Source organism: Musca domestica, unplaced genomic scaffold (genome assembly GCF_030504385.1).
Source record: "Musca domestica strain aabys unplaced genomic scaffold, Musca_domestica.polishedcontigs.V.1.1 19, whole genome shotgun sequence".
NCBI classification, from domain to species: Eukaryota; Metazoa; Arthropoda; class Insecta; order Diptera; family Muscidae; genus Musca; species Musca domestica.
Genome location: NW_026712245.1, coordinates 9642994 through 9668196, shown reverse-complemented (window position 1 = coordinate 9668196; position 25203 = coordinate 9642994). Strand labels below are relative to the sequence as shown.

General features: G+C 35.6%; 7 protein-coding genes across 8 annotated transcripts; 4 read left to right on the top strand and 3 right to left on the bottom strand.

The window, feature by feature from the left end:
- Positions 1-230: 230 nt before the first annotated feature.
- LOC101898827 (hydroxylysine kinase) lies at positions 231-6230 on the bottom strand. Of its 2 annotated transcripts, none has more exons than XM_005182572.4 (5): positions 6066-6230; positions 4939-5287; positions 1380-1504; positions 1121-1317; positions 231-1057 (listed from the first exon to the last, which is right to left on the bottom strand). In XM_005182572.4, exons 2-5 carry the CDS (start codon positions 5265-5267, stop codon positions 437-439), a joined length of 1272 nt encoding a protein of 423 aa, XP_005182629.1. In that variant the 5' UTR covers positions 5268-5287; positions 6066-6230; the 3' UTR covers positions 231-436. The 2 variants fall into 2 exon arrangements, with proteins under 2 accessions (XP_005182629.1, XP_005182631.1); XM_005182574.4 differs by lacking the exon at positions 6066-6230 and adding an exon at positions 5372-5454.
- On the top strand, positions 1726-4597 carry LOC101898659 (exonuclease 1). Its single transcript, XM_005182571.4, has 2 exons — positions 1726-2244; positions 2301-4597. Exons 1-2 carry the CDS (start codon positions 1830-1832, stop codon positions 3959-3961), a joined length of 2076 nt encoding a protein of 691 aa, XP_005182628.1. The 5' UTR covers positions 1726-1829; the 3' UTR covers positions 3962-4597.
- Positions 6231-8118: 1888 nt separating the features above from the next.
- Positions 8119-9539, top strand: LOC101899229 (protein TIPIN homolog). The gene is made up of 2 exons (XM_005182575.4): positions 8119-8416; positions 8521-9539. The coding sequence occupies exon 2, from the start codon at positions 8564-8566 to the stop codon at positions 9452-9454; it is 891 nt and encodes a 296-aa protein (XP_005182632.1). The 5' UTR covers positions 8119-8416; positions 8521-8563; the 3' UTR covers positions 9455-9539.
- On the bottom strand, positions 9522-14460 carry LOC101899411 (protein SERAC1). Its single transcript, XM_005182576.4, has 3 exons — positions 13957-14460; positions 11861-12413; positions 9522-11609 (listed from the first exon to the last, which is right to left on the bottom strand). Exons 1-3 carry the CDS (start codon positions 14007-14009, stop codon positions 9843-9845), a joined length of 2373 nt encoding a protein of 790 aa, XP_005182633.1. The 5' UTR covers positions 14010-14460; the 3' UTR covers positions 9522-9842.
- A 957-nt stretch (positions 14461-15417) lies between these two features.
- On the top strand, positions 15418-17533 carry LOC101900082 (sorting nexin-29). The gene is made up of 2 exons (XM_005182580.4): positions 15418-15533; positions 15598-17533. The coding sequence occupies exon 2, from the start codon at positions 15734-15736 to the stop codon at positions 17273-17275; it is 1542 nt and encodes a 513-aa protein (XP_005182637.2). The 5' UTR covers positions 15418-15533; positions 15598-15733; the 3' UTR covers positions 17276-17533.
- A 172-nt stretch (positions 17534-17705) lies between these two features.
- Positions 17706-18243, top strand: LOC101900260 (thioredoxin-1). Its single transcript, XM_005182581.4, has one exon. The coding sequence runs from the start codon at positions 17706-17708 to the stop codon at positions 18114-18116; it is 411 nt and encodes a 136-aa protein (XP_005182638.2). The 3' UTR covers positions 18117-18243.
- A 2872-nt stretch (positions 18244-21115) lies between these two features.
- Positions 21116-24941, bottom strand: LOC101899580 (NAD-dependent histone deacetylase sirtuin-1). The gene is made up of 3 exons (XM_005182577.4): positions 24689-24941; positions 23150-24625; positions 21116-23088 (listed from the first exon to the last, which is right to left on the bottom strand). Exons 2-3 carry the CDS (start codon positions 24510-24512, stop codon positions 21782-21784), a joined length of 2670 nt encoding a protein of 889 aa, XP_005182634.2. The 5' UTR covers positions 24513-24625; positions 24689-24941; the 3' UTR covers positions 21116-21781.
- Between the last annotated feature and the right edge of the window lie 262 nt (positions 24942-25203).

Here is a 25203-nt window from a genome sequence, read left to right as displayed (position 1 = left end):
AGATTTTATTTGCCATTCGACTTGATAATTTTATCAAGCATGATGTGTTATTATTAATGGAGGTTATTTATTGATAGTTATTCTAAATAATTTAATTTTATCACAAGGAGATTTACCAAATTGCTAAATTGCATGGTAATTGCATTTGATTGTTTTATGCTCATGAAAAATTGTAGAGTATAGGTATTCTCAAATATTTCTTAGAAATTAAAAATAAAACTACTAAAGAATAGTTTAGATAAAATTTATTTGTAATACAAGTAATACTTTCGATTAAACATGTGTAGATAATTGACGACATCAGGGGGGAAGACGAATTGCAATTGATTAAAAAAAACATTGTTAGTAAAATATCAAAATATATAACAAAAAGGCATTAAACAAACACAAGAATATGGAAATTCAAAGGCCACACCATAAAATACAATTAACATTGTTACTTGACGCTGCTTTGTAAATAGTTATCACATGATGTTTTCCATATATCATCAATAGTTTCCCACTTTTCACGCCACAACTCTTCAATAAGTTTCCAACCCTGTTCTTGGGTTACAAGCACGTATTCATTGGACGGATGTAGAGAATGAGTATAGGCTCCCATTACCAAACTTTGTGCCAAACGTGCTGCTACACAATATTTCAGGTAAGACTTAGTTTCAGCATTCAAGGGGAGTATGGTCTCGAAACCAGCCAGAAAAACACCACCACTCTCCAAGCTCTTGGCTTGCAATAACATGTAAGTAAGGGCAATGCCGATTTCAAATAGAATTGGCGATTTGTTTGTGTCTCCGAAATCAATTACGGCCTTTATTTTATAATCTTGTCCATTTGCACAAGGCTCCACAATGATGTTTTGCTCATTAAAATCGCCATGTATAATCTGCATTTCGAATGTATCAAGCTTAGAAAGAACAGTTTTTTCAAAGGCCTCCATTACTTCTTCGACCAAAGCCTTGCGAGAATGGTCTTCCAAAACATATAGAAACTTTTTAATCTGTGGTACCGATTGCAATTGCCACGTACTTGTGTGTGAATCATATGCCTCGTGTTGGAAGTTCTTTATTATAAAAACAATTATATCTGTTATTTCATATAATATTTAAGAAATAAATAACGTTACCTTCAAAGCCTTGACCATTTTCGCCAAATATTCTCCGGACTGATAGAGTAAATAGTTGGTTGTTGGAACTTCGTGGAACATTTTTCCGGGCACAAATTCCAATAGTCTCACAATGTGTTGCGTTCCATTTATGTTTTCAACACTGTAAAGTTTGGCGTTAACATTTGCCACCGGACGAGGGCACTCTATATATTTTGCTATTACAAAAAGAAGGCACTGTGAATTAAAGAACTTCAATATAAGGCGATATCAAACATACATAAGTATAACATCAATTGGTTTTGGGCGTCAACAAAGTCCTCCTTTTTAGAATCCAATGCATTGAGAATTTTCAAAACATAACCATGGGGACAATGTGATACAATAAGGGGATTTTTAATGTTCCTAAGAATGTAAAAAGAAAATAAATATAAGTTATACATAAAGGAAAACATTATCCGGTCCGAAAATACAGTTTGTCTGAATTAGAAAAAATGAAAAAAAAATTAAATCTGAAACGCTTTTATACAAAATTCCCATATTATTATCATGACCGGAACGGCAACTCGTTTTAAGTAACAAGTGCGGCAACACTCGAATTCGCAAAACTATAATTAGGGCGATGTGGCAATGCTGTGTACTTCGCGCGCAATTTTATTCTCATACAAAACAAAATGTAAACAATTCAAGCTATTCAGCCTATTTAGAGGGAAGAAATCAAACATAAAACATGGGAATTTCGGGCTTGATTCCCTTCCTGGAGAAGGCGTCTAAGCCGGTAAATATTCGAAATTTAAGAGGAACATCAGTTGCAGTGGACAGCTACTGCTGGCTTCATAAGGGCGTCTTTGCCTGTGCCGAGAAGCTGGTCAGGGGAGAAGATACCGACATTTACCTACAATACTGCCTGAAATATGTCGATATGTTGCTGGAAAATAAAATTAAAATTATAATGGTATTTGACGGAAATCATCTTCCGGCAAAAGCCGAAACCGAACGCAGGAGAAGAGAGGCACGGCGGGAAAGTAAGAAATTGGCCAAGGAATATCTTCGAATGAATGAAATAGAAAAGGCTCGCTCACATATGAGAAGAGCTGTGGATGTTACACATGAAATGGCTTTGAGACTAATAAAAGCATGCCGAGGTAAGTGTTTAGAAACGTCTTAGAATTTTCCAAATATTACAAAATTTTCACTTCAGAGAGAGGTGTTGAATGCATTGTTGCTCCATATGAAGCGGATGCACAAATGGCATGGCTTAACATAAAAGGTCTGGCTGAATATATCATAACTGAAGATTCTGATTTGACGTTATTTGGGGCGCTAAAGATTCTATTTAAACTTGATCTTCAGGGAAGTGCACTCTTAGTGGAGAGCAGTAAGTTGCACTTGGCAATGGATTGCAAGCCTGAAAAATACACTTTTGATAAGTTTCGTAGAATGTGTATTTTATCAGGATGCGATTACTTGGATTCTTTACCGGGCATTGGACTAAAAAAAGCTCTTAAATTTATGATGACAACTGAAGAAGATGATATGACTAGGGCTTTAAAGAAATTGCCACAATATCTGAAAATGAAACAACTGGAAGTTACCGAGGAATACATTCAAGAATTTTTAAAGGCGGAAGCAACATTCAAGCACATGTACATTTACAATCCATTGGAAAGGCGCATGGAAAGGTTGCACGATTTGGAAGAATTTGGAACTGATGAGAAATACTGTAGTAATGCTGGTACACTACTGGACGACCATGAGAAGGCATTTCAACTGGCTTTGGGTAATTTGAATCCATTTACTTTAGAAAAATTACACGATTGGCATCCCGACAAGGAAGATTGGTCAAATTCTTCTAAAAAACAAAAGAACTCAGGAAAACACAAAAGTATATGGGGTCACAAATCATCTACCGACGAAGACGACAATAAGGAATGTGTTAAAAAACAACTACCTTTTTTGCCATTTAAAAAAATTGAGTATAAATATTTGGCTGAAACAGAAATTGAAGAGCAATTAGCTATTGAGAAATCCAAATTGGAAGAGGCTGAGGTGTTTTCTATGTACAGTTTTAAGAGATTAAGTGGGAAGAGGAAGCGAGAACCTTCAGAGAGCGCTGAAGATGAAATATATGAAGAAACACCAAAAGAAATTCCCCTAACACCCTCAAAGTCCCACAACCCTTTCGCAATCATAAATAATTCGATAAAAGACAAGCCCAAGTCTCCTGTATGTGCCAACAAATCACTTTTAAAATTGTTAAGTCCCAAAAAATGTTCTACAGAAGAGCCCAGCAATAAAGTGAAAAACAACAATGTCAAGGTTGACATCAAATCGCGATTTTTTGCACAAAACATAAAGCAGGCTGTCAAGAAGCCATTTGCTGCAAGAGACTTAACGCAGCAAATGTCTCAAATAGAGAAACAATCACAACATTCTTTGGCTATGCAAAGTCGACTATATGCTGACGAGACATCGCCGCAAAGTCAGAAAGATTCTAAACGAATAATTAGAACTGAATCAATAACAAAAATCGAGGAAACAAAAGAAACAATACAAAATCCACAAAACGATCAGGAGTTGACAATCGTGACAAAGGAGGAAATTGTAGAGATTTTGTCAGATGTCGAGGAGGAAAACGTTAGTAGTAGTCAATTAACATCGGTCACGGTCCGTATGTCATCACAACTCTCTCAACGCTCAACGTCGAGCAGTCTGTCGAGTAGTCAAAAAAGCATAGGACTTTCAAAACCAAAAAAACTACAAAAGTCCAGTAAAAATCTAAAAGACATATCAAGTGATTCTAAGCAGTCAACCTTAAGTATGTTTGGTTTTCAGAAACGACCGACATTAAAGAAGCTGTAAGTAGAAAAATAAACTAAGTTATTTTATGTTAGGTTCATTTCGTAAGCAATAAAATTAAATGATGTCTGATAATGTGCAAGTTAATATTAACATGTATATTATTAAGGACATAATTACGAAATCTTGAATAAATAAATAAAAAAATAAATAAATGAAAATAATAAGAAAATGATAAACATAATAATAATAATAATAATAATAGTTAAATTATAAATGATTATTCTGTGAATGTTATGATAGGTAGGGTTTTAACTAAAATTCCTGGTCCTTGATTCCATTCTAAACGGGATAGTAAAATGTCTTAACTGAAAGAAGTGCATTATTATTATCCTATGAAGGCTATGATAGTTAAGGAATTAACTAAAAATATTCTTTGATTCCATCCTAAAAAAATTGCAAAATATTTAATAATTTGAACAGCAATGGGCGCAAGTAGAAGAATTGAATAACGTACTTTGGCGATTCTTAGTGCGTCAGGTGACACTCAACAAGTATTGTGATCTTTATTTTGTTATCAACGCTTCTTTAATGTACTTTGAAGCAAAAACTAATGCATACCGTTGTAGATACACATATCCATAATTTCTAAAAACACGACATCTTAAATAAATAACAAATAAAGTCAATGAAATCCAATGCATACACAGCGTTATATTTGTACCACCTTATACACCTTTTGCGTGATGTATTTAAGTCACCGGCGTAGCCAGAAATGCCATTTGGGAGGGGGCCAAAGAGACAAAAAAATCGGATTCTTTGAGGCAAATATTTAGAAATAATAAGAAAATCTACGTCGGTTGTTTATGTGGTCCTCGAATTAGAATTGTCACATTTTTAGGTGATGACATACAAATAAGTAAAAGCACAGTATATATTGTTCCAGAACCTGCAAGAATCTACTATTTTTGCATTTCTTTTCGAAAACGTTTGCAGTTCTGGAACACACCAAAAATTTGTTTTGAATTAATTTAACTTACGGATCTTCCTTAATGAAATAATTTCGGTCATCGTATGCCAGTAACTCCTTCATTTCTCCTATGGTTATTCCAAACAGACGCCGAAGCAGGCTTTCTACTTGTTCATTAGCTACATTGGGTTTAATATCAGATCCAGGTTGGAGACATTTTTGATCGGTTCCATTTACAGTTTGAGCAGTAGAAGATGGTTCCTCATCCTGTGATGGCTTTTCGTTTTCATTGTTATTAAATGCGGAATATTTAGAACTTGAATCGTAACTGTGATTCAAGGTATACGATTTTCGTCGCGATATGCTTGTTAACTCGACATTATTCCACGTATCATCCATCTTAATTGGTCGGAAATATTCTACAATAAGAAATGAATAGTAGCAGTTTAGTATTTACATTATTCTAAATAGACGTTCAAAAAGATTCCTAAAAAAGTCGTTACTGTGTTGATCGGCAGTAGAAAATTTCTTTATTCAATTAAGAATGCACACACAGACGTTTCTGAATGCTTTAGGAGTTAAATAGACTAACCATTGGGACACTTCTATACAAAAAAAAAAATAATAATAAGCAGATTAAACAAGTGAAGACGACATAACTGATAATAAATAAAGTAGAATAAACAAACACCACAACACAAAATGTGTTTATTTATCTTTTCTTTGGATCATTAGTATTTTTGTCTTTGGCTGTGTATTTGTAAAAGCTTTTCACATTTTACGTTATGCATTGCAATTATAACTTTTATCACACGAAAAGGAGTTTCTTTGGAATGCTGAGATGTAAACAAAAGTGCAAATATAAAGACATTAAACGGATGTCGTGACCCATTTAATTTCAACCATCAAATGCTGTATGGAGATGGGTGCCATTACGTAGATAAGTGCAAGTATTCCTATGTAGATCTTCTTTTGGCAAAATTTACAAAATATATAAAAATGTCACACCAGCCACTTGCTTGTAATTTTGTAAAGTTTACTATTTCAAGATGAAATAAATTATTGTTCCAATATCACATTCACATAACTACAAATAATGCCACAATTTTGAGCAATTTTCATTGACCCAGTTTAAAGGAAACACAAAAATCTTTGTTCACATCCCAAACTGCAACGCATTTAACAGCAACATCTTACCACTGGAGTTGTTTATATAAATGTCAACTTATTTCAGTTGTTTTATTTTTAAAGCGTGGATGCGCTGGCCCAATAACACACGACAAAAGTTAAAAGTACAATCAACATATATGGAGAGATATATAGGAGAGGAGATATAGATGGCTTCTGAAAGTCAAGTTAAAAAGTAAACAATTAAACAAACATGTGATCAGAGACAGACTTAGACAGAGTTGCCAGGCATAGAGCGAATAAGATATGGTATACTTATAAAGGGATACTTTTACATTAATTATACCCTCCACCATTGTATTGAGGGTATATTAAGTTTGTCATTCCTCGAAATATACATTTTAGACGCCAACAAGTATATATATTCTTGATCAGCATAAAATTCTATGTCGCTTTATCGATGTTCGTCCGTCTGTGAAAATCACTCTAGCTTCCGAACGAATTTAGGCAGATTGATAAAATTTTACTCAAATGTATATTATGTCTGCAGGACTTTTGGTATTAAAAATGGGCCATATAGGTCCACATTTTGGTATAGCCCCCAAATATTCCCAATATTCGGCATTTTGATGATTTTAGCGATATTATTCATAGGAATTGTTTCAAATTTGGGATTTGAAGTTCGTAATGGATACTACAGCCCAAGACAGAAAATTGTCTGTGCAGGTCCACGACTTCGAATAGCCCTCATATAATGATACCTCCCGATATTCGGTACTTTGTTGATTTTTGCGATATTATTCACCGTTTTTTTTTTAAGTTTCGCATTTGAATATTGTAATGGCTTATGACAAAAGATACCTATGCAGGTCCACGTCGTCGTATAGACACTAATATAATGGCTACATTCAGTATTTTTAAGATTTATGCTAGGAACACAATTGGAGCGAACGACGAATTTTTTCGCGGCGTATGTTCGTCGTCAAAAATAAAACACATATGTGTATATGGAAGTGCACACAATCACGGCACCGGCGAAAATTTCGTCGGTCGCCGCGAACTCAATTAGCTTTATTTCTATTTCATACGCCGGCGACCGGCGAACAAAACAGTACAAGGTGGCCATACTTGTACGAATTTTATGTGTTTTAGTAAATACAGTTACTTTTTACTTTAAAATTTGTTATGGTCACTCTACTATCTGTTACTCGTATAAAAAAACATAATTAATTTGTTTATTTATTTGTGTACTTGCGCCTGAGTGAAGATGGATATCAGTGAATTTATAATAGAGAAGATGGACATAAGTGAAATTATAATAGAGAACGTAAAGAATTATGTGTTCTTGTATAATTCATTGTAGTCAACAAATGAGCAAAAAGTAAACAACTTCATCAGCTGTTTTATAATTTCGTCGGTATTGTGTTCCATACGACGAATTTTCGCGGCTCATTTTGTCGCCGCGTAGGGCGAAATTCGTCGTTCGCTCCAATTGTGTTCCTAGCATTAATAGAATTTTTAACAGATTTTTTTTTTTGAAATTTTCCAAATTTGTTCCAAATGATGGAGGGTATTCAAAGTTATAAATGTTAGTAAAAGTGTGGCACAAGTTGTGTTCCAGAAACAGCGACATAGTATTTATATTTATTCTTGTACTTTTTGCATTTTTTTTACTCGAACACCGCTCCCATAAAAGAAAAACTTATACAACTAGTAGACAAACCTGAGAATCTGCTACTTTTCAGTATTTTTTTTCTAAATCATAAAGGAAATTAGGGTTATTTTATTAACATTTTTTAAGTTCTGAATTATAGCAACTATTGCAGGTTCCGGAACGGAACAAAAGTAAAGGTAACATGCATATACTCCGCTCCAGAACTTGTAGATGCAATTTTCAATTAATGAAAAACGTCAATAGAATACAATTTTTGGTTCACTGCAAGGTAGAAGAATAGAAGCATTCTTCTACCATGGTTCACTGTAAATGTTATTCGAAAAACTGCTCTGTAATCATATTTTTATGCTAACATGTCACTGTTGTGAGCAGCGCCCCTATATATTTTTAACATTAACTATTTCTCCATTATGCATTTTGTCCAGTCTACCATTTTAGGTCTTTGAAGCAAGTGCTAGTCCCGTGGTTCATTTAATAAATACGCCAGCTGATTGCGTTTTCCTCATGTCTCATTCGTAGACAACAGATGTCTCAGGATTTTTGCTTTCTCTTTATTTTTTATCGTGCATCTTTTTTTTCCATCCTTATTTCATAAGTTGGGAACGTTTTTTATTTTTGTTTCCGACGCAATGTACCAAACAACCCGTTTTTTGAAGGGGGAGTTTTCGGAATTAAATCAAATAACTTTAAAAAAGACAGCATTTAACCTAAGGGAGAAGCGAATTCCAAAATAAGGCATTTATAGGTAAGCATAGTATTGATTCTAGACTGCATTTGAGCAATTGTTTCAAAATGCTGCAATAATTGGTAAACATATATAATTAAATATCTTATCAAACAATTTTTCAGATTTGGCGGCGTTTTATAAATAGGAAACGTATTCAATACAAACATGTCAATATTTGGCGACGATGGTGTTGATGATATATTAAATGAAAATGATAACAATGAACAATTATTTGGTGATGATGAGGCACAGGAAAACAATGAAGATGATGGGGCGACACCGGCTTCAAGTGGCTCCGCTGTAAAGGTGCAGCCAAAGAAAAGAACAGTCGTAAATCCAAGGCCTCGTCTCACGGAAGAAACTCTACGTGGGCCAAGGGGCTTACACACAATAGAGGAGTACTTCAAAGATATTAAATACAAAGGTAAAGGCTATGAAAAACAGGATCTAGATGAAATAATGAGACGTCTACAGCATTGGGGCCATAGAATGTATCCCACATACAAATTCGATGATATCCTCACAAATATTGAGCGTTTGGGCAAGAAGAAGACTTTACAAGTGCACATGTCACGTTACCGGCTGGGAATGCTTGAGGCAACAAAGAACCACGGCAATATGAATGAGGCTTCTGAAGATGCGGACGACGTGGGAGCTGAGGCGGCAGCCGACGAGCCATTCGATGAATTTGATGCCTTATTGGATGAACAAATTGCAATTTCGAAAATTGCTCCACGCACACCGGCCGCCAGTACATCGAAATATGCCACACCGAACCCTAATGTCACAAGAGACAGCAGTTCATCGTTTAGTACGCCATCATTTTCGAGAGGAAATGCCGTTATGTCAACTCCATACTCTGTCATACACAACATGAACGATACAAGTGATTTGGCTACACCGCTTCCACAAAGTCAGCCATCCACACCCGCCTCTAAACAATTGACTGCTGAGCAAATGGCTCGTATAGCAGAAAACAGGCGGTTGGCGCAAGAAAGATTAGCAGCCAAAAAGTTAGCCGCACAAAAGACTCAGGAATTGAATGGAAATGACTGATTTCATTTGAATACAGCATGTAATTGCGTCCTGTTTAAAATAATAAAATTTGTGTTACCACTAGAACTACATTTTAAAAAAATAATTTATATTTATTTAAAAAATTCAGGTATTCGTGGTGAGAAATATACAAAAATAATGATCATTTTTTACTATTTACATGATTCGATGGTGGTATTAATAGATAACTGAGTACAACTACGGGTTTAAATAAATATACATACATTAATATAATGGACAGACAAGCTCCTGAAATTAAGAAAAATTTCGTTCGAAGTAATACATTGGGAAATCTAGAAATACAAGGGACAAGGTAGGTTTGTTTATAAGGAATGCCATAATACACTATGCCACACATTTTTTAGGAGACATTTACATGTGCCAACGATTACGTTGTGGAAAATTTAAGTACAATTTGTGGTAACAATGCCAAAATATTCTTAGCTTGTTCTACAATGCTAGGAGTATGAACGGCTGGTGACTTTTGCGACAGTATCTCGGAGCTTTTGCTAGACAGTGCTTGCTTTAGAACGGGATCACTTTTCTCATTCACAGTCTCATCTATTACTTGCAATAGACGCTTGTAAAGGAACGATTGTCGGAAAATGGGCTTCGAGAGACTGAGATGGTCATCTTTCAGAACATAAAAGTCACCATAATTTATGCGTGCAGATTCTTCGGTTACAATGCGCAAAGGAAATTTAAAGGATGTCAGCATGGTGGGCTTTCCTTCGGCAATGCTAACCACTTTGATGTTGCGGAAACAGGTACGTAGGCAGTTCATAAATTGTTCGTGTAATTCTAGAAGGCGTGGCGCGTTTTCCTCCATTTCCTTTACCTCAATGGAGGGGGAAAGTATCATTTGCATATGTTGCTTCCATTTGGCTATGGGAGAGCCTCTGTGGGGTGTGCCAAGGAATACAATGCTGCTGGTATTTTGGGCGAGTTGCTGCACTTTGGGATCTTTACTGTCTTTGGCTTTCATCAGAATTAACTTTGTAAGAATACCTCCCATTGAGTGACCAATCCAAACAACGGGCCTGTCTTTGCCTATATCAGACATTGAGATACGCTCTAGTAGAGAATTGGCTCTGGTCTCTATGTGTCCTTGTCCCTTTTCACAGGGACAATATTTGGTGAAGTTGGCTGACCATTCGGTTACAGCCGAGGTGTAATCTATGCCTATTATTCTTGTATTTGGATGATCTTCTGGTAACCATTCCATTGGCCAGCAATTGGTATAGTCCTCTTCGTTGTCTTGATTTATCCAATCGTTGCCGGATACACTAAATTCGCCGGAACAATTTTCATTTGCAGCCAAAGGAACATCCGGATGTACAACTTCCCAATCGGCCTCTAGTTCAGGTTCACTTTTCAGGGATTCCACCAATTCCTTGGTGGCTGCATCACTTATAGCCAAAGGTTTACTTGAAGATTTAGTGTGGGCTTTTAATATTTTCTTCTTTTCATCGGTGACTTCCTTTTCTTCATGCTGGACAGTTGATTCATTGTCTATATTCTTCTCCGTTTTGTTCTTATTTCCATTTGCATTCTTTTTCAAATTTAAACGCCGCTGTTCGCCAACCAAGAAAACATCATCGGTTTCACTGGTGTAAAATGCATTTTTACCATAGAGACCCAATTCCGTTGGTTTGCGATCCTTCTGGCGCCATGTTATGAAAACTCCTCCCAAAAGCCCATGAATAAAAATAATATCGGCCTTTGGTTTGGTACGAGTTCTCAAACGTGGATGCAATGGATATACATTGGGCGGATAAACAGTGTAATTGGGATCGTCGTGGTCAAGATTTGCCATAGTTTTTGCAGAGATCACTTGTAGTCTTAGATCGGGACATTGCTGCCATTCGGCTAATACTCCAATCCAACCACTAACAAAGAAATGCTCTACACTATCCTTAACCAAGGATATATTTGCCAAAACTTTACAGAGTGTCGAAAGGGTCTCATTGTCATCGGCAAATATTTTTGCCAATTCCATTAGATGTACCAGACCGCCCTCTTTGATAATTTGCTCTGAGACTTCGGGTTCTTTGGTCACGTGATGTAAAAATGCAATAATTTCCTTAAGCAAATCGGTTTCATGGACATTGAATGAGACGGGATGGTCCTGGGTAAAGAATTCGCATACGTCCTCCTGAAAGCCAAAACAAAATATTGATAATTAATACCAAATATTATTAAATTAATAGCTAGAAATTACTCCGCAAAAACTGATATATGTATTATTTATAGCTATTTATCTTAAATTTGCTACTCAATTCAGAATATAAAAAATAGCTGATTTTTGAACCTAATCGCATGAGCGGCAAATACCAATTATTTATCTTATCGCAAATACCTTCCTATGAAGCAAAAATTTATTTTGGTATCGACATTTTTGCTTACCACGGGATCTTGTTCCGGAAAATACTTTTTAAAGAAATGTTTAACACAGAATTTGGCCGAGTTCAGGTGTGACAATAAATCATGCAACTCAGACAGTACCAGTTTGGGATTCTTGATGCAACCCTTCATGTGAACGGGTACGAACCAACGTTTATCGGCACCAGATCGGGCCAAGGACACAGCGGTGCGTGCATCACATATTTGAGCCAAGTGACGAAAATCCCAGTCTTTCAAATGATCGATGCTCGCCAATTGCCGAACAGCCTTCAAACGGTCGTGATGACTTCCATTTTGGGCAATATCCAATAAACGCCATGCAACGGAATGTTTCAAAGCCTTCCACCATTTACCAACCGGATTTACAATGACGCTAATCCATTTCTTATCGTCTTCTTCCTTTTGTTTCAATTTTCTCATCGATTCCCTATAGATGTGATATTTGATATAAATGTAGTCAGGTTCAGATTTATCTCCATTATTGCCCTTGTTCGTGTCAACAATTTTCGATAGAAATTTTTTAATTCTATGTTTTTCGTATAAAATAAGGCCACATCTGCAAAGAAGAAGATGGAGAAAAGGAGATATTAGTTAGTACCCGTTGCTGGATATAAAAAAAAATAAAATATTTAAGGCGCAATAGCATAATCATGCTACTGTTTACTAACAAGAGTGTCTAAACAACAACAACAGCAATAGTTTGTCATTGCTTTCGAAAAAAGCACGCCACCCTATCTATAAATAAAACGGTCGATCAATTTTATAGCAACATGCCTAGATATACAAATGCGTATGTATGTATGAATTTTTGCGTGTGCCATTTCTAGGGATATGTTCTTATATATCCTTTTCAACTGAAATAACTGAAAGTGGAGAACAACTCTAGTTAAGTAAAAAGTCTTCGAGAGAATATCTCTGGACCAAGAAAAGGTATTAGCACAAATTGTAGCATTTTGGAAGATAACAGTGTCAGCAATAATTTGGCCTCAATTCGGTTGATCCCCATAATGGGCCCCTTTTCGACTTTTTGGGGGTTTTATACAACATCCGGGTCCAAAAAATCGATAATTTGACTATAACTTCCGAAAGCCTTGTTTGATAGGTATTTTCATAAGCTTTCCAACGATACTTATATTGTCTATATCGGGTAAGTGGATCCGGTTCTAGTTGGGGTCTTGAAACCGGACTTTCGGGTCAAAATAGTTTCCCTAAATCAAGGTAAAAATACCTAAATCTGGAAATTTTGGAAAAAATCGAAGACTTTTTAATAAAATAGATTTAAGCCAAAAGTGAAGAAATGGAATAGGCACTGAATAATTCTAAACAATAAAATTTAAATGATTTCCCTCTAATATAGTGACCTGCCCCCAACCAACCCATTATCAAGCAAAAATGTACTTGAAATGTTAGTGCGTCACAAACTTCATAAAATTCCTCCTCAACACACTTTTGGAAGTGTGGCTATGTGTTCTGTATTTGGCCTTGGCGAACGCAACTATGGCAAGCGAAAAGAAAAATATTTAAGTCTGTCTCTTTTCAACAAAATCGAATGTTTTGTTTTGATCGCTAATATTCAACACAATGAGTAATGGGCAAGATATCATACGATATAGAAATTCTTAGTGGATATGACTTTAGTGGTAAAGGAGCACTACGACATGAAAAAAAAAAATTATTCGTAAACACTATTTTTAACTGCAAAAAAAATGTTTACAAAATGATTTCTTGCATTTGTTGACGTCGTTAACAAGTTGTTTTCAAAACAATTTTAGTTCGTAAACAACAACAACCACAAAAACAATGCAAGATAAGTGACGTAATCAGATCAAAACAAAAACAACACACGGAAGTTATTTTAGACGCAATTGGGTATATTTAAACGATCGTCGTAGAGAGAGACGAGCCCCCATAATTCATATAAATTGCGTAGTCTGCATGTGCCATCGAAACGAATGCGGGCATGCACAAAGTTTCTTATTTTTCTACTGAGTCATTGCAATGCAATTTTGCAAATTGCAACACACAATTTGTCATATCTCAAACTTGGACTTTTTTACACAAAACACAAAAATTACAACAATTGCCAGTGCAATACTTACGTTGTTATTATGCCAACACCGCCAAGAGTCTTTCGATAACGTAAATTGTTCATCGAACACAAAAAATTTCTTTGCACTTCGAAGGAATTTAGGAACAAATTAGTCTTTTTTTCTCCTTTTCCTTTGTTGAACAACAATCACAAATTTAATAAAATGAAATTTTTATTTTTATAAATGTTTGTACTTTTGTGCCGCTAGTGACACGACTGTCTGTATTACTTTGTTCACTTTCTCTTATGTCTTTCGTGTACTATTTATTATATGTTTTCTCGATGAAGTCAAAGAATTTATTTTTACTTCGTCGTTTTCTTTTTTATTTATTTTTTTTTTCTTCTCACTGAACTTATCGCTTGTATGGTTAATTGTTGAATGTGGTTCATTTGCGAGACCATCTCAATCGTTGGTTCTGTTCGCGTCGTTTTTCGACACGATTTGTTTTCGTCTTCGTTGTGTTGTTTACGTTTCATTCGTTGTTGTTTACATCGTGTTTTTGTTTTGATTCGTTAGGGAATAAACAAATGTATGGGTGGGGTAGTTGGTTATTTATCTTTCGATTAATGACGTCTTAAGTGGTTCATATCCAAAACAATAAAACGTCAAATGTATTTTGACGCCGTCGTGGGGACGGCTTTGATTTATAACAGTTTGGGACATTCCTCCGTTCATAAAAGTACGTTTAGATATACGAAATCTAAATAAATGAAAACCACGAAAACTGAATGGAAGGTCAAAATTTCTTTTCAATATCATGTTCTATATATCTCTAAAGGTTTATTTCGCTACAAAACGTTGCATAGTAGAAGAATATGGGTAGACGCATCGACACAGCTGCTGGAACAATGACACAATTGGAACAATCTGACTAATTTTGGAATTGAAAATGTTGAACGAAAAATTATTTAAATTCGTAAAATTCGTTGGAAAATTCATGTCCAATCTAGTGTCGTATAAGAAAACTTATAAAAATTTATTTCTTAAAAGAATAAAAAACATTTTAAAAATCATGGCGTATCAATGTTTTCCTGTATTTTTCTTGCCATAGTAACCCACACTTGCCGATTAGTTAATTGACAGCCTCATGGAAGAAAAATACAGGTAGATGCATCAACGCTTGGGAGCATTGATATGTCAAAATAATTTAAATGTTTTTTCAAATATAAGTAGATTTTTAAATGTTTTCTTATAAGACGTCATTCGGATGTTATTATAATTCGCGTTTTTCAACAATTTTTACAAATTTAAATAATTTTTCATTCAACATTTTCAATTAAAAAATTGATTTGACAGTTCATTATCTCAGCAGCTGTGTCGATGCGTCTACCTATATTCTTATACCATGGACAGCCTGCTAGTCAACGACGACGATTACTCACTCACAATTGTTTGCTGGCATACATGCATTCATGGATAGGGTCCCCCTTTCAAGCCAGCTGAGTACCAAATGTTATGTCAAAATGTATATTGTGATTGAAAATAGAGGACAAAAGATAAAAAAAATATTTTCTTATTTCAAATTTTTGTTTTTGATTTATCTGAGAACTACACAACAACAAAAGACCAAAACAAGCAAAACAAAGGTACGTCTTGTATTGGTTAAAGAGTAAATGTCTATTATTTTATATATTTAATATTTTTTTATAGATAACATACACCAATTAGATTGATGCAATTACCTCTCTTCGTATCTACAACAATTCATATATTTATTGAAGGAGAATCAAGAATTTGCTCCTGGCAGAGATAATTTCTTTACCATTTATGCCTTTTATGCAAGGCAATGTCCAAAAAGGATGTGGAAAAGTCAAATAAAAATACATTGGAAGAATGTATAGCGAGTGAAGAATATGCTGCAATTTCTGAAAATATTTTATCATCACCTACCCTGCCCACATTCCATAAGAGAAAGCATGATATTTTCAGGCGGCTACAAACTGCGGTTTCCCAATGCAATATTCAGTTTAGTGGGCGTAAAGAATTGGCCACTGAGCAGAACAAACATGTGGCAAATCTATGCGACACCTTGGAGATAGCCTTTCAGTATGGCTTAATACAACAACAGCAACAACAACTGCCAAATCTGGTGGCATCAGCAGCGGCAAATCTGTTCCAAAATATGCATGAAATTGTAACTGGGACATCGAAAAGTATCCTAAAGGCCACGAATACCACGACGGCATTTACAGATCCATGTTTTTGGGATTTTTGCAAGGTATTCCTTACGGCTCACGAGCGTCAGAGATTTACGGAATTGAAACAGACGTGGACCAAATGGGGCAAAGGTCGTGCATTTATACGTGCTTCCCTCAATGAACATTCCCTGCATAGATACATCCTAACGTGGATCTCCGATAGACAAATGTTACATGCCCACTACAATAAGTGGGCCTTGTTGACAGATGAAACTATAACATCATCCCTTCCAGATCTTATAAAATCATTGGATAACGTGTTATTTGCATTGGTCGTTGATAAAACAGAATTAAATTCGGCTATTAAAACATATCAGCCCGCTTCAGACGAATTTGCAAGAGAGGAGCCTGTTATTTATGCCCCGACACCTGTAAAGATAGAACCAAAGGTCAAAGGGAAATCAGCCATAGTCGAAAGGCCAATCCAAACATTTGGCTCAACAGAAGACTTACTGCAACAGCTTCAAGTGGATACAGATATCATTAGATCTGAATATCCAGAAAACAGTTGTACTGTCTCCGAGATTATTATCACCGAGGAGACTGAGAGTGGCATTAAAGAGAGCTCCGATCCGATTCCCTTCATTAATGCAAATGCAACAGGGGAAACGAAATGCGAGCCTTCTAATGATGTAGAAGCAGAATTGAAATTGCTCAAGAAAACATTTCTAGAATTTAGCTCAACATTACCAAGTAGTGATGACGATCTCAACAAGGAAACACCGAATTCTGGCGAATGTATCGCAACGTCACCAGAACTCCAAACACCATTGCCCAATGGGGACGTGAATGATATCTGTGTTGAAAAAGAATTGGAATCACTCAAGAAAATCTTTAAAGAATTCACAACAACATTGCCCAGCGAGGATAATAAAATTGAAGCCAAAAGTCCCACATTATTATGTTACAGTGATAGCAATGGGTCGCCCAATGAATTGGAGTCCGAATGCAATAATCCCACGCATTTAATGCTACAAAAACAACTGAGAGAGGCTAATAAAAAGTGTTCCATGCTAGATACGAAGGTAGCCGAATTAACATTGGAAAATATTCAATTAATGATGCGTCTCAAAAAGTACATGGATAATTCAAAGATAAAGAACGACTCTCTAGCAAATACGAATACGTAGCAGAATACTGGTATTTGTGAAACATATCAATATTAACTATTTACAGAGAACAAATACAAAGAACAAATTGTACATAATTTGATATTAAAACACATGTAAAATTAGATGTACATAATATATATGGGAGTTTGGACCCGGGGACCAAATGAAGAGATTTGATATTTGTAATATTTTTGGTATTTGGTATTATGTACGGCAAATTGTTAAAAGTATATATTACGAATGGAATATTAATAAATGTAGTTTACTTTTGTTTTATATTTTGTCTTCTTAATAAAAGTTGTACAATGTCTCCCATAACTGCCATCTCTGTGATTGAGTGCACTGTTGTCTTTAGCAGCAGCATTTTCGTTTGTAAATTACCGTTCACAATTCAGCCATTGCTGTTTGAGTTTTTCGTTTCATATGAAGGTGTGCGTATGTGAAATCGATGCATTTGTCGCAAATTTTACAAGGAATCAACACCATACCAATTTATTATTTTTTCTCAGATCTTTTTTGGTCAACAAATTTAACAATGGTCTCCATAATAAAGAATACCGAAGATTTCGAAAAGAAACTGGCAAATGCTGGTGATAAATTAGTAATACTCGATTTCTATGCAACCTGGTGTGGTCCGTGTAAAGAAATGGATCCTCATATACGCAAATTGACTCAGAAGTACAAAGATCAAGCCATCGTATTGAAGATCAATGTGGACAAATTCAACGAGATCAGTGATTATTATAAAGTGAAGAGTATGCCAACGTTTGTTTTTATTAAGAATAAAAAACGTTTATCGAGCTTTGCTGGCGCTGATGACGAGATGCTGCAACAGAGAGTGGAGCAATATGTCAATTAGCCGCCGTTATTCAATAAGTCATAGTTGATTTGTTTAATGTTATTGTTTCTAGAGTAATATACACTTGCCGCTGGTTCGTTTGATTGTCACTTTTGTTTTTATTTATTTAAAATTCCATTTATTACTATTAATAAAAACTTAATAAAATGTTTTTATAAACTAATATAAATAATTGCAATATTTCTTTAAAACAAATTAGAAAGTCCTACCATGTTGGCCCCCTCAAACATGACTCGCATGTATCTGGAAGCTATATATCTAATTCTCCATCGATCTCGATTGACATCGATTGACATGCTTGCTTCTAGGTTGAATTCGGCCGTAAGTGTCAAAATCCAATCCAATTTTGGCTGATATTCGCCAAAATTCCGTCCATTGGCTGTCTGGCTGGTGCGCACGATATCTCTCAAAGGGAGTTGTATACGATTTGATCCAAACTTGCTACATCATAATATTGTAGAATTTCGATTTCGGATGTGGGTAATATCGAACCGCTCCTTCTGTTAATTAGTCCACAGAAGGCATGTATTTACACACAAAATAATTTATCGTCTAGAACAAGAAATGATCATCCAATTTAGTGCAAACTTTGCTATGTCTATGTGCTATGGCAGGTCGGAAAATGCACAAAATCGGCTCACTATCATGTACGTAAAAATATTGAATAATTATAACGCTCATAAAATGGGAAATAAGCATCAGATTCTCTTCAAATTTCACACACACACCAATATTTCTACCAAGATTGGATATATCGGCTCACTCCTGGTACCACCCTCACAATGCGGTTAACATTTTGAATAAATGTTACCTCACGCATATTTCATAATTCTCCAAAAATTATCACATATCTCACATAAAGAGAAGGAACTAGTGGGTATAGTCCAAATTGGCCACGGTTTAATATTTATATAGGTCTACTCGTTCGGTATTTCCTCCATAAAAAGCAACAACACAGGCTGAGGGTACACACCTTTTATCTTCTTTTAGTTTGTTATTTGCAAATTTTAGGCACACAGTGAGGTATTAGATAGGTAACAAGTAAGATGTGCTTTTTGTGACGCAAAAAAAAAGAAATTTTGACCTCTCATTTACTTTTCGCGTTTGGTTTATTATACCCTCCACCATAGTATGGAGGGCATAAAATGATCTGCATAAAACTCTATGTCGATTTAGCGGTGACCTTCCGTCTGTCCGTCTGTGGAAATCCCTCTAGCTTCCGAAAGAAATAAAGTAGGTTGATAAAACTTTACTCAAATGTGTATTATGTCTGCAGGACCTTTGTTATAGAAATCACCCAATTTCTATAACAAAAGTCCAAAAGTAGGTCCACGTTTTGGTATAGGCCCCATATAATGGTACCTCCCTTTTTTCGGTATTTTGGTGATTTAAACGACATTATTCACCGGAAATATTTAATTTGATATTGGTATTTGAATTTCGTAATGGGTACTACAGCCTATGACAGAAAATTGTCTGTGCAGGTCCACGTTTTCGTATAGCCTCCATATAACGGTACCTCCCGATATTCGGTGTTTTGATGATTTTAACGACATTATTCACCGGAATTGTTACAAATTTGGGATTTGAAGTTCGTAACGGATGCTACAGCCTATGACAGAAAATTGTCTGTGCAAGTCCACGTCTTCATATAGACCCCATATAACGGTACCTCCCGATATTCGGTATTTTGATGATTTTAGCGACATTATTAACCAGAATTGTTTCTAATTTGGTGTTTGATGTCCGTAGGAAATACTACAGCCTAAGACAAAAAATTGTCTGTGCAGGTCTACGTTTTCGTATATCCCCATATAACGGTACCTCCTCAACGAATTTTTTATTCAAGTTTCGCATTTGAATATTGTAATGGTTTATGACAAAATTTGCTCATGCAGGTCCACGTCGTCGAATAGACCCTAATATAACGGCTACATTCGGTGTTTTTGAGATTTTAACAGAATTTTTTAAGGAATTTATTTTTTTGAAAATTGCCAAAATCGTTCCAAATGGTGAATGGTATTGAAAGATCAGCCCGGCCGAACTTACAGCTTTTTTACTTATTTATTTCTTAAAAATCAGTGCTACAAGTTGTTTTGTTCATTTGATACAAAGCAATTTGTTGCATTTAGTTTGATAGCAATTCTGACATTACAATTCAATGCAGAGGTAGAATTGAAAGATTGAACACTTAGGATCATATTTTTGAGAGAACGTTCAGACATTTCATTCATATTTTGCGCTATTTGACTCATTTTAAAAATCAACAAAAAAAATCAAATGAATGAAAACAACTTGTTGCCTATAATTTTGAATAATTCTGACAGGAAGCGGCATAGCCTCTGAGCTGTATTTCTGTAGTTTTACGAAACTGTTCTACATCCTAATTGTACCATAGTTATACCGTTTTATACATGCGAAATAAATTTAATGTTACCCTTTGTAATATTTCTCACATTTTAACTCGCACTTGTATCAATTTTTTTTTACCAACACCAACAGATTAAAACAAACCCGAATAATTGAGTTTGATATAATTTTGTTTTATTGAAAAAAATATAATATTATAAGTATTCTTATATTTTTAAAAACAAAATATCAAAAGAACATCAATAGAAACCAAACTAACCCAAAAAAAAAAAGAAATATAGAAAAGGTAAAATTTTGTAAAAGCACAGCAAAGTACCGATTTTGAAATAAATGTAATTTTGTTCTATGTACACAAAGGTAATCGGTATGGTATATATATATGTATGTTTGTTTCAAGTTATTAACATATGGTTTAAAATTAAAAAGAGTTATTGTATAAGGAAAATTAATAACTAGAAGAGGGACACATTTGAGTTTTTGTTTTTTGTTAGAAATATATAAGGAGCGGGGGGTCTTGAAAATTGGATATATCCATATCATTAGAATTAGATGGTATAGCTTTGTGAAATTGCATTCCCGTTGTTTTCCAAACATGTTTGGAATTAGAAAAATAAATATGCGTCTATATGTATGTTTAGACGTATGTTTTTTATTAACATAGCGATTTGTTTTATTCTCGTTTTTGTTTTTTCTCTTCTCTTTTTATAATTATTTATATTCTCAGAAAGCTTATATGTTAATTTTTCTTATTCCTAGTTTTGTTTTTTAAATAAGTTAGAAACTAATCTCTAAATTCTACATATTTTTAATATTTATATCTTACTTTGTTTGTATGTGCGCGGGTCAATTTTTTATCAAGATTTATAATGCTCTTTAGTTGCGGCATTGTTGTAATAATTGCTAAACATTATATAACCATATTAAAAATAAAAAAGAAAAACAGAAAGTTATTTTACGGTGAAAAGGGGGAAAAATAATTATATTTGTGTGTATTGGCGATTAGCAAAAGGGAATAATAAATGCTTGCCTAAAATTGAATCCCTTAATCGGAACATTAACTTTGTCCCAGTTGCATTACGTGAGAAGGATTAGTATTACCAACATAAGCAACAGATGTAAAACTGGCAATACATGTTTACAAAACATAAACTCCACATAGGTAGTTGTTGATATTTAAAATATTTGTTTTTTTTTTTCAAAATTAACAATTTACCGAAATGCAGAAAAAAGCCTATGAATATTTTTTACAACTATTCTAAAAATAAGAATTATACTATAAATGAGAAATTAGTGGCTTACGATGACGACGACGGGCCCAAGTCACGATTAAAAGTATTTACAGGTTGCAAGGAGACTGTTGGTGACGAGGGGGTGTTGGCGGAATCTCGTCGTCTCTTGTGTGGAGGTGGACTATGCGGGCTAACGGATGTTGATGTTGGATTATCGCCATCTTCTGTGTTGTAGATTTCTGCCGGGCTATCGGTTGAATGTCTCTTTTTCTGTTGTTCCGCTGCTGGGTTGATTGTAATAATATTAGTAAAGGTAGTCGTTTCACTTTGGGCTGACGTTGTCATCATTGACGTTGACGTTGCAGAATTTGCAGTTTCATCTGCCTGAACATCGCCGGAATTTGTCTCCTTAGTAATCTTAGAATTAGCACAATCTTCATCATCGTCTTCCTCATCATCATCCTCCTCTTCGGAGTCTGAACACCACGATACTTGGGCACCAGGAAATACATAGGACGAAGATACATCATGTGCGTAATATGTACCTTTGTACAACCTCTCAGCAGCACTTTGACGTTTTTGCTTTTTACGGATACTTTTTTCGCCATCTTTGGATTCATCATCTGTAGCCGCTACTGTTTTGGTTCCATCAAAGCTGTTTGCCATTGTTTTCTTGTTCGGGATTGCTTGTGTTGAGGTTGCGGGCATATTCAGGCTTTTCTTAGTATCGCCTGTTTCAGAAAACCCACTATTGAAGACAGGAGTCGTCGCCGAATTGGAGGCATCGCCTAAAATACCACTATCTTTTGATGAGTCGATAGACAGGTGACGATAATCACAAGAACCACCAAAATCTGTGGACTCAAGAGGTTCATCTAGATAATCGGGGCAGAGAAATTCTCCGTCTCGCTTTATGGATGATGTTGATGAAGTTTCAAAGCCGGAATCGGAATAATTTGTGCCAGACTGCAACATTAAATCATTGGATTGGCTGGATTTTATGGAAACGCAGTCATTATCCGTTGGCGGATGTGTTCCTTTCATACTGCTTTCACAATCCCCTTCGTCATCATTCAATGCCATTAATTCGTTAGATTCTTGCAAAATTTGATCATCAAAACAAATATCTTGCCAATCCTCTCCCAGACGATGGCAGATTTGATTAATAATAACATCACCATCTCCCAACAGTTCAACATCGAACTCCAGGTGGTGTAGTTGTTCGCGATTAATCAAGATCTGTGGTACATTATTCGGTATTGAGCTGGGAATCAATGCTACTGGTCGGACTTTAAGTGATGAACCCATAACAATCAGTAGATCGCATTTATCTTTGTCACTTGCCATGACAGTGTGGAATTCTTCTGGTAATCCTAAAAAAAGAAAAACAAATTGTTTGATTTGCCACATACGTTCAAGGCAACGTGCTCTTACCTTCTCCAAAGAAGACAATGTCAGGTTTCATTATGCCGTTCTCCACAAGCTGTCGTAGTCCACTTTCAGATACCGGTTGGGAAGCATCCACACTCTGTTCAACATTGGGCTGGCAACGTGGGCACACAGGTATACGCTGGGCAAAGATGTCTGCCCGTATACTCTCTGCATCACATTTGTATTTGCATTTGGTGCACGAAGCTGTCGAAAAGGAGCCGTGACACTCAATGACATTTTTTATGCCGGCCACCTGTTCTAATGTGTCTATATTCTGGGTGTAGTTCCTTAACAATTTTTGTTTTTGTTCCAGCATTTTTATAAATCGATGGCACGGTGACGGCTTAAACTGTCCCGGATAAATTTCGCGGGCAAATTTGTAAAACGGTCTCGGATCTCGGGAAAAATAATTGATATCAAACATGGCCTGCGGATCGGGTAAGTTGGGGAAATCTTTGGCCAATCGAGAATATATACCATCTGAGGATCTAAAATCAGGTATACCACAAGATACTGAAACACCGGCACCAGTGAGAACAATAATATTCTTGGATTTGTGTAGTAGATCGATAACATCATCGAATGTATTGACGTATGAAAGCTTTTTGCGCCTGGGTGGTTCGGCCATCATACTGGCCAAAATACGCCATAAAGTCATATCTGTCAACTCAGGGCTGATACGTTGAGCTGATGTGGGCAAGAACTTTGACAAAATTTCCCGAGGATTTGCCCCCGAATGTATTTGCTTCTGAACCCAGTTCAATGGGCGACTAATCGGTTTCCACTCCTTGCCGGACATATCTGACAGACCACTTAAATCGGAGTAGTCCGAGTCTGAGGAAGAATCATCCGAATCTTCGTCGTCATCATCTGCGTCTTCTTCATCATCATTGACATCGTTGTCGTTATAGCTGCTGGTATTGAGCTCTGTACCACCCTGCGACGATTGCTCGGAATGTGTAATATCTTCAGTTGAATGTTTTGATGCGCCGTGGAAAACATCTTCCACCGACAACTCTCCTTCTGTGCACTCCTCCGAGTCTTGTCTCTCATCTACGCTTACTGGAGGAGTGTCTGCGATTGAAGAACCAACTATTTCTAAATCTTCTGTGGAAAGCGTTGGCGGTAATGTTATTGTTTGTATTTCTTTCATTGAGTTTGTTTTGATCTCCTCTTCGCTGGTCGAAATAAGTGCAGACGATGACATTGTTGTTGTGCTTATAATATTGGCGCCAAAATTAAAATTTTGTGTTTTTACATCGACATGTTCAAATACTGACTCCTCGGGAAAGTTTATCTGATGAATATCGCCGATATCCTTCAAACGCTCTGTGGGCAATCTCGCCTGTTCATAGTTGTTCATCATTTCTAGTGGCTCAGTCTCGAAACTACCACAGCCCAAATCCTTGCTAACTAAATACGAAAGCACGAGTACAATTTTTATCTCTTTCACACTTAATCGCTCTATCTCTCTCTAACCTTTGGTGCGAGATTGGTCTTTTTAGTTTTATTGCTTTATACTTAATTTTTGGTGGTACATACACAATAATTTTCCATCAATCGTCTGGTGTTGATGATTCATCAAAAATTATACGACTCCAAGAAAAAAAATTTCCAACGTTTTTTAATTGATCAATGTTACAATATTTATTTGCGTAATATTTTTATACAATTTTATCTATTTAATTTTGGAAATTTTTACTCTTTTTTCATCAATTCTCTTCAAAACACAGCACAGCAATAAGATGGCGACGATTGAGTCCGTCCATTCACCAACTATATTAGGGTGATGTTAGTCGACTTTGGACTCAACGACTTTAGTTAAAAAGTGCGGGAGCGAGAGAGAAGAATAAAGAGAAAATGAGGAAAGCAAATAGAGTACACACTATCGATCAAGTACTACCGTCACGAATCCTATTTCGTTTTGTTGTAATAAGGAAATAAACTATCAGATGACATGTGTTTTACACATAAACTATCAAATCTGTATAAAGGATTGTAGAAATCGCATATAATAAATTCATGCATTCATATAACGTGTGAACTTCTTTCGACTA

What these genes read in the sequence shown, in the direction of transcription:
- LOC101900260 (XM_005182581.4), top strand. Translation starts at nt 17,706, where the DNA reads ATGCATTTGTCGCAAATTTTACAAGGAATCAACACCATACCAATTTAT.
- LOC101899580 (XM_005182577.4), bottom strand. Translation starts at nt 24,512, where the DNA reads ATGATGAACAACTATGAACAGGCGAGATTGCCCACAGAGCGTTTGAAG. An exon ending in CATTGTCTTCTTTGGAGAAG is followed by an intron (nt 23,089 to 23,149) that starts GTAAGAGCACGT and finishes TTCTTTTTTTAG; the next exon opens with GATTACCAGAAGAATTCCAC.
- LOC101898659 (XM_005182571.4), top strand. Translation starts at nt 1,830, where the DNA reads ATGGGAATTTCGGGCTTGATTCCCTTCCTGGAGAAGGCGTCTAAGCCG. An exon ending in ACTAATAAAAGCATGCCGAG is followed by an intron (nt 2,245 to 2,300) that starts GTAAGTGTTTAG and finishes TTTTCACTTCAG; the next exon opens with AGAGAGGTGTTGAATGCATT.
- LOC101899411 (XM_005182576.4), bottom strand. Translation starts at nt 14,009, where the DNA reads ATGAACAATTTACGTTATCGAAAGACTCTTGGCGGTGTTGGCATAATA. An exon ending in GGTGTTGGCATAATAACAAC is followed by an intron (nt 12,414 to 13,956) that starts GTAAGTATTGCA and finishes TCTTCTTTGCAG; the next exon opens with ATGTGGCCTTATTTTATACG. An exon ending in TTCCGGAACAAGATCCCGTG is followed by an intron (nt 11,610 to 11,860) that starts GTAAGCAAAAAT and finishes TTTGGCTTTCAG; the next exon opens with GAGGACGTATGCGAATTCTT.
- LOC101899229 (XM_005182575.4), top strand. Translation starts at nt 8,564, where the DNA reads ATGTCAATATTTGGCGACGATGGTGTTGATGATATATTAAATGAAAAT.
- LOC101898827 (XM_005182572.4), bottom strand. Translation starts at nt 5,267, where the DNA reads ATGGATGATACGTGGAATAATGTCGAGTTAACAAGCATATCGCGACGA. An exon ending in TATTTCATTAAGGAAGATCC is followed by an intron (nt 1,505 to 4,938) that starts GTAAGTTAAATT and finishes TTACATTCTTAG; the next exon opens with GAACATTAAAAATCCCCTTA. An exon ending in AAATGGTCAAGGCTTTGAAG is followed by an intron (nt 1,058 to 1,120) that starts GTAACGTTATTT and finishes TTTATAATAAAG; the next exon opens with AACTTCCAACACGAGGCATA.
- LOC101900082 (XM_005182580.4), top strand. Translation starts at nt 15,734, where the DNA reads ATGTCCAAAAAGGATGTGGAAAAGTCAAATAAAAATACATTGGAAGAA.